At 36.3% G+C, this 8,425-nt stretch overlaps 1 protein-coding gene across 1 annotated transcript; it reads left to right on the top strand.

Annotated features, from left to right (window-relative positions):
• The first annotated feature begins 2,304 nt into the window (after nucleotides 1-2,304).
• On the top strand, nucleotides 2,305-8,207 carry LOC148611638 (uncharacterized). Its single transcript, XM_088592372.1, has 7 exons — nucleotides 2,305-3,346; nucleotides 4,346-4,477; nucleotides 4,819-4,875; nucleotides 5,164-5,343; nucleotides 6,242-6,431; nucleotides 7,320-7,428; nucleotides 7,773-8,207. The coding sequence occupies exons 1-7, from the start codon at nucleotides 2,578-2,580 to the stop codon at nucleotides 7,959-7,961; spliced, it is 1,626 nt and encodes a 541-aa protein (XP_088448498.1). The 5' UTR covers nucleotides 2,305-2,577; the 3' UTR covers nucleotides 7,962-8,207.
• The last annotated feature ends 218 nt before the right edge of the window (nucleotides 8,208-8,425 follow it).

Raw genomic sequence — 8,425 nt, 5'->3', positions numbered from 1 at the left:
AAAACATCAAAATAAAATTTCAAACATCAGGCTTTTAATTATTACAGACATAATCCATGGTACATGTACAAGTTCAGTGTAGCCACATTGAAAAAAATGATAATGATACATCGAAAGTTCCATGACAAAGTTCAGATTACAAGTCATCATCATAAACACAGGAAAAGTTAACATGAAATGGATTGGGATTGAAATTTAAGAAAGCCAATGATACACAGTTTTGATATTCAGACGTCATACAATTACAGCAAATGAAGGGAGGCAACAAAACTACCGAACTGATTAACTCTAGTCAATAGTCAAATGGAATTATCAAAAAGGAAACTCCGTGTATTTAATATGAATATCAATGTATTTTAATACCGGGAATTTGGGAACCACCACAATGGGTCCCGACATTCCGATGAAAATGGTTGGTTAAACTTTTTACACCATAGGAACCAGGAACTAAATATAATAAATGTAATAACAAGTTTGGGCCAAAATTTCACCCTTCGCTAGGGCCAATAAGCAAACACCAACTACCAACGCAGGCAAAGGAGAAAGTTTAATTCATATATTTATCTTGAACTTTGCACAGAAGACACGTATGCATTTGAAGTTAATTAAGTACTATTTTGTGTAAGAATCAGGCAATGGGTGGCACATCATTTTCTCCAATTTAGTCATTTTTCGCCTAAAATATATTCAGTACATCTAGAAAACAACCAAAAGGCTATCTTTAAGTTTTTCCTGAAGCATTTGTGACGTAGATATTTTTTTGACTACGTATAAAGGGAAAGAGTGCGGGGAAATGTTCCCGTCATTTTTCTGTAGTGCACTTCAACTAAATTTGACCTATCACTATCTTAAAAAGGCCAATTTTACAAACACTTTAATGGTTATTTCTGGTGGTTATCAGGTATAATTAATTGATTAATGCAATAAAATCTCTGCGTTTTTTCTTTCATGTGCCACACCTTATATACATTTTGCCTGATTCTTTGGTGGAGAAGTATTTAAATACCAATTAGAAGTTCAGAACATCCATCATCTACAATAATTTTGTCAACAAGAGTTTGATATAAGGTGAAAAACTTTTTAGGCAGCGTATGCCATGTTTTTGTACTATGAATGTATGTATAATCATAACTACATGTATATATACGTACTCCAATAAGTATTGGACTGTCTACTTGTATGTCCATCCGTTTGTCTTTCCACGTATCCTGTAAGTGCAGCCCCCCTCCAAAAACAACTGAGTTAATTTTGGTGGAAGTTTATGGAGTGTTAACAGCCGTCATTTACATATGTAGGTGTCGTGAATATTACATGTAATTATTGTCTAATGCTTGCTAATGGAGATATTCCAACTTAAAGATAAACATGTTTAAATCTGAAAAATCCCTTTAAAGCTAGAAGTATTATCTATGTAAGTTTATTTACAGCATTTCTTGTTTTACTGACTGTTACGAAATATTTTTCCAATTTTAACACTTTATCTATATATTACGAAAAATCTTTATCATCCAGAAATTTGATGTAACCATCAAGACAGTTTATTGATAAGACCGAATTCTAAGAGGAAGTCTAGCCAGTTATGATGGCAGAAGTAACATTTTTGATTGTGATATGTTTGGTTTCGAGGCTGAGTAAGTAAAAAAGATCGTTTCTAAAAGATTTTCTTGGTTTTGATATTATATAGCGTAATAACACCATATTCTTCTTCTTAATACATGTATACGCGGACACAAAGCATCACCAAGGACTAAGTACTCAGCTCGGCCGTCGTTACACACAAGACTGTACCTTGAGCCACAACTGCTTTTGAAAAGTAAAGTGAGTAACTATACAACTGTAACAGTCAAACACTGGCATGTTCTTTATCAAGCCACCTTGATTTTTCCCATCTACAACATTTTAGTAATTTGATCCTGAATTAAAGTTCCCCGCCCGCTAAGTTCATTGTCCTGGTAATAAAAAATTTCGCTATGCAGGTTTGTTTTTGACTGGAATGTGCTTGAAGCAAATTTATTCGTTCTACGTTAAAAAAAAAACCTGCATCAAGAAATTGCCAAAAAAATATCAGGTTCCTGCAACAGATACTGCTCAATTTAAAATCGCTAAAAATGAAACGTTGATAAATGTCATTTTTGATCAACATGCTTGGTTTTGATCCCAAATCACCGTCATTTGATGGAATGGATATTGTTGAACCACAATATTAAAAACAGTTAAGAAAATTATACAAATTTACAAAGCCACACCCATAAAAGTGAAATAGTATTAGTATTGTTATGTCTTTAAAATGTAGGTACTGCAATATTAACAGATACCTCGGCAGGAACCTCACTTTCAAATGGTGCTGGGAGCGGGACTAATGGTTTTGGAACTGGATCCGGTTTTGGTAAAGGAGGTGGGGGAGATTCGTCATGGAATGGACACTATACTGATCAAACATCCGTGTTAGGTGGAAGCTTTGGTAGTTTGGGAGGATCGAGTTCAAGTTCTGGTTCATCTGCTGCTGGTTCTGCAGTATCCTCATTGACTGGAGGCTCTGGAAGCTCAACAGGAGCTGGAGGTTTCGAAAAGGGTTCTATGGCAGAACTAGCAGCAGGAGGGTTAACAGGAGGATCAAGTTCTATGGGCTCTGGATTTAATACAGGCTCTTTTACAAGTGGATCTTTCGGTTCAGGTGGATCTACGAACAGTGGTTCAGGAGGACTCGGGTCTGGCAGTGGGTTTGGAAGCGGAAATAGTTTTGGTTCTGGTAATTCATTTGGTAGTGGCGCTTCGGGAGCGGTAGCTTCCAACTTTGGATCTGGAAATACAGGCACCGGTAGTGGTGGGTTTGGAGGTAGCAGCTCAGGATCCGGGTTCGGGTCTGGTAGTGTGGGTAGTGGTACTTTTGGATCAAGTTTTGGAGGGAGTGGTAGTAATTCGTTATTATCTGGGTCTGGAGGCACTGGCTCTAATTCTGCGAAAGGATTCAGCAGTGGTGGATCTTTTGGATCTAGCAACACTGGTAGTTCATTGGGATCGGGTTTTAGTGCAGGATTCGGATCGGGAAGTAGTGTATCCTTAGGGTCGGGTTTTGGATTTGGTGGTAGCTCGTCAGGAGGCTCTGTTGGGTCCGCTTTTGGTTCATTCGGATCGGGAAACGAGCATGGAAGCAGTAGTACAGTATCCTTTGGCTCAGGTGGAAGTGGACAAGCGGGCCAATTTTTCCCATCTTCGGGGTCTGGATCTGGGATATCTGCATTTAGTGCATTAAATTCCGGTGTATCAGGTAGTGGATCAGCATTAGGAGGAATAGTATCAGGTTCAAGCAGCGGATCCAATGGTGGGTCATTTAACAGCTTTGGAGGTGAGATGTTATAGTCATTTTAAAGAAAGTTTGAAGCGAAGTTTAAGTGCTATTGAGCATTTTAATTATACGTTCATTGTATAGTTAAGTACCAGTCCATATAAAATTCAGACACTGACTAATGTAGGGGTGATTTATGGTGTAGAAAAACCCACTGAACAAATGATGACTTTTTATTCTACATATGCTATATTTTCACATAACGATAATCATTTCTACATTCAGACCTGCACTTTTGAGAAAACCATACATTTAACTCCCACTAAAATTGACCAAATGAAACCATATCAAGAACGATAACTCATGCAAAGTGCCAATTTCATGTACAATCTATACAATTTTTATCTCAAAAGTGCAAGGACCAAATGAAAAACTAAGACTGGTTTTATGGGCTGTTACCATTACTGAGTTAAGAATAAAAGAAAATTTGGAGGTTTTTTGACATGCATGAATCACCTCCTGACTGATTTTTATAAAGACTAATACTTAATTCAATATGCAACGTTCCTGTTGATGCTTTTGTCGCTCAACTTATACGTTATTCTGGTGTGGTTACACGGACTTTTTGTACAGTACCAGGCATTAAATTCAGCATTCGTCATAGTTATCCTCTGTCGTATTCATATTGCAAAAAAAAAGACACAGGCAACTCGTTGAGTGTTTCTCAAGAAAAACAACCCAAAAGAACAATGCCAATGCTCTCCTATTTGTTGAAGAGTTTGGGTAAGAATTTTTGGGAGTTCTCTGTTACTATTTCTAATTGTTCTTTGTCTTTGTATTTCACCAGTTTTAATAGATCTAGTGTATACTAAAAAAACGGAGATCAAATTAAAGTGTCGATAAATTTATGTAATTTTCTATATCTGCTCGGTGTTTTATGAAAGCGCACAGTGTATGTAAATAAGAATAACATTTGCAATGGAGAACATCTAATACAAGCTTAGTGTGTTGTTGCTTTTCTGGTAGAATATTAATTACTTTTTTACCTCTATGTACAAGGAGGAACAATGATAAATAACCAGGGAGGATTTGACCATAATACAGGATCATATCAACCCGACAAAGGCCAGCAGGCTACTTCAGGGAAATATGAATATGCTGGGTTTTCTCCGGATCAGATTGAAGGTTTCGGTAGGTTTATTTCCTGTAACTATTTTTTAAACGTCCATTTGGTCCTATCCATCAAAGTTGTTTAGATTTACAGAATCAGGCAGAAGGATGAATACATATCATGTAATAGTAGGGGGCATATTTTGCCTAAACGTAAAGGGTGAATGAAATTACGAACTACTATTTAAGAAAAACTCTGTCAATTCCAATGTCTGTTATTATCGTGAAGAGAAAAAGTTTATCATAGTATGCTGCAGATAAAAGGATCCTATCAATATTGTGTACTTGTTGAGAAATGTATCAAGTGTTTTCTTCTTACGTGTTAGTATATTCATACAACATATCGTATCTACTATTTCTAGGTAAAGACACAGCAATGAATAATGGCGATGGTGGCTGTTGTGACACGTCTGGAGAATGTATGTCTTTATTTGTTAAGTCTCAAAGAGGTACTTTTTTGGCTGAAAAACATCAAATTACAGATACAATCATGTGCGAGTGCTTTAAGGGACCAACACACAAAACAAATAATCTTGAATTACAATGTACAATTATAATAAACATTACTGACTTTGTGCTTGTGTGACAACATGCTTCATAAAAGAGATCTCTGTTAAATCAACAAAACATATCTAGCTCTGTCTTAAAAACCAAAAAGACACATTTTGCAAACGATTGAAAATGACTACTATACTGTTCCTTCATAGCTAAGAACATGGGTTGGCAAAGCACAGGCAATGGAAACCTGAAAGGCTGGGCAGGTAGTAACGGTAATCCAGGAGCCAATTCACATGGCTGGGTATCAGAGAATGGTGGCAGCGGTGGGACAATCAAAGATGCTGCTAAAGCAGCTGTTGAAGCAGCTGCCAGCACAGCCAAGGCAGCAGGTTAGTTTGTACGTCTAATTAAAAGTTTAATACGAAAATAATGATTTGTAGATGTACTAAGAGGTTAAAACCAAAGATGACCGAAGGTCAATTCAATATCATTTAGTAACTCATTCAACAAAACCTTAGGGAGTAAAAATGGTTATCATGAAAATATTTATTAATCTACTTCATTTACCAAGTAAATGAATGTTTCGTCCTAACTGATGAAATATGGCCTTCCGTGATCTCCGTATAACTTGTATTGCCAACTGGAAGCGAGCATAGACTCTGGTTTTTGTCACATTTCGTTGTGCATGATGTACCAGCAATATTTACTATGGTAACTGAAGGGATCTGTAAAATGAAGTGTTTTACTCAGCTGCTGTATCTAGGAAATTTATATTTCTCTATTTTTTATTCGTTAACATTATTCAATTTCAATTTTGCACTTACAGATTTCCTTATATGATTGTTCGTGTGACCTCATTTACATTTTGTTCACTCAGATTATAGCGAAAATCAAAAGAATGTAATCTAGGGACAAAGACCAGACATGGAAAACAGAGACACACAACAAAGAACATACAATAACGAAAATAATACGTACAAAGCAACAAAAGTAAATGAGCAACTCGGGTTCCACTAAAACCTGGGAGCATGGATCAGGTGTACCGGTAGGATAAGCGTCTCCAGCTTTTCTAGAAACACCCACCGAATTACTCATAAAAAGTCAAACATTCATAAGTGTATTTTCTTCCCACTACTGTGCGCTACTTTATATACCTGTTTAACGAATTTTGATCGCGCAGATTTTACAGAAATGCAGATAATTCTTGGGTCATTGGGATCCCAGTTTATTGGCTGTAGTGGAATGTTTTTAAATCAACTGGTTTCAACCCTGATTTAATCTATTTAGCGAAGGCAATGGCCAACTGTTTCAACCCAGCGTCCTATGCAATGGCTTGTCAGTTTGTGGCCGATCCAAGAATTACATTGGCCGTCCAACATACCGACAATCATACAGATAAAGCAACTGCTATGGAGTCAATGAAAACATGGTGCGCTGCTCCAACCAACTACTTTACCAAACTTCCACGGAGATCAAGGTAATGATGCTAATTTGTATGTAACAGGTAACGCAATAACGGAAAATATGGAGGTATATTAAAAACGCCAAAGACAAAAGCAGCACATTTTTGCCGTTCTCTGAGAGACCAAGGTCGGGAGGCTTGGTGTGTTTTGATACATATATTACTCACATATATATATGTCTCGACTTGGTGCAGGTGGTGTTGCCATAGATGTCACGGCGGTACAAGTTCGAGTCCCGCGGAGGGAACGACCAAAAATTTGACAGTTCTAACATTGTTGGGAATTTTTCAGACCTTTCTATACGTTTACATATCTTCCCTGTATCAATTTGATCCGATGGAGCAGTGTAGCGAATAGAGTCGTCACATTCTGAGACGTTGTATAATATTGATTTGTTGTGACATGCATCATTAATTTGATCCTCTATCCTACATAATAACATCTAAATGAACTGCCCCGTACTACCATACATCGTGTACTAAGTTACAGCCCTAGATTAATCCTACGAGGGGGAATGACCTGGCCAGCGAAAGCTATATTTTTATATGGCCGAGTGGTCTAGGGCGCTGGACTTTGTGCAAGCGGTGTTGCCTTAGATGTCACAGCGGTACTAGTTCGAGTCCCGCACAGGGAACGACCAAAAATTTGCGTCGCAAATTTGGCAGTTCTTGACTAACATCGTTGGGAATTTTTCAGACCTTCTATATATATATATATATATATACATGTGTACACATATAAAGTGGAGGCCCAAAAAATAAAATATTTTGTGACGGCATGCGAAAGTATACGAATATACAAACACAAGTAAATATTTTATTTTATTTTAGATTTATAAATGTCCATAAAAAATTGTTTTCTGTATATGAATAATATACTGTATAATATATATATTACACTAGTTATAAATGTGACAAATGTCCAACGATGCCAGCCCCAGGTGGATTTGGATGTCCAAGCTTGACAGTAATGCTCTACATTGAGAAATTAGCAGCAAATGGACCTATTACGGTTTGTATTCTCCAATAAACTAACATGTATATTATTTGGAACAACAGCATTCATAAATCTGGATAAAGTTCAAAACCATTTGCCATTTGCCATGGATCCTGCTTATAGTTATAACTGAAATTCTTTCTGTAGAAATGCTAAATCTGATATTCTTTGTCGGTGCATGTGTTGTTACAATTGCTACAGAAAACATTTAGGAAACCTGAAAACAAAAACAAACAAAAGAAAACCAAACAAAAAAACATAAAAAAAAAACAAAAACAAAAACAAAAAAAGAAACTGAGCTTTTCTTTGTCATACATTATCCTATACAATTTAAAGTCATGACATTAAATATATTACAGGTCAATGACTTCGCTGGTGGATGTCATGACTGTAACTCGCCCCATTATGCAGGTGATGCTGTAGATCTGAAGAAGGACATGATCAGGACTAGTGAATTCTGGGTAGAATGTCAGAAAATGGGAGGGTGGTTTTTCGATGAAGGTGATAGCTTACATTGTGACTTCAGAGCCAAAAAAGGAATAATGTAATCAAAAGTGTAAAATCGATCAATAAGATGTGATTTGAAGATTGACAATTTCTTCAGTGGTTTACGGCTTTTCCTTTAATGTGTTCCAGTGTAAAATAAAAAAAAATGACAACTCTAAATCTATATAAATGCCTAATAATCAAGATATTGCAAAAAGAAATTATGTTGCTTGTTGAAATTCAATTTGTCTTTCATGCTTTAATTCTGTTAGATTTTACCCAAATTCTTTCTATGTTTTATGTAATATGAAATGCTATGAGACTCGTTTGTTTAAAACATAAAGTTTTATATACACCAGTATTAAAAGTAGTCACCAAACTCATGTTGTCTCTTTCTACTGAGTGAAATATTGGACTTGTCTCCTACAAACCAATCCAGAATAATAAATGAAATAGTTCCAATAAATACGACAAGATTGTCAATTCATCTTCAGAATCAAATTATTGAAGACAGTCAATGTGCGGT

This window comes from Perna viridis, chromosome 7, assembly GCF_037379345.1.
Source record: "Perna viridis isolate PV_CMFRI_1.1 ecotype Kerala chromosome 7, ASM3737934v1, whole genome shotgun sequence".
Classification (NCBI taxonomy): Eukaryota; Metazoa; Mollusca; class Bivalvia; order Mytilida; family Mytilidae; genus Perna; species Perna viridis.
This window is presented reverse-complemented; position numbering and strand designations above follow the sequence as displayed.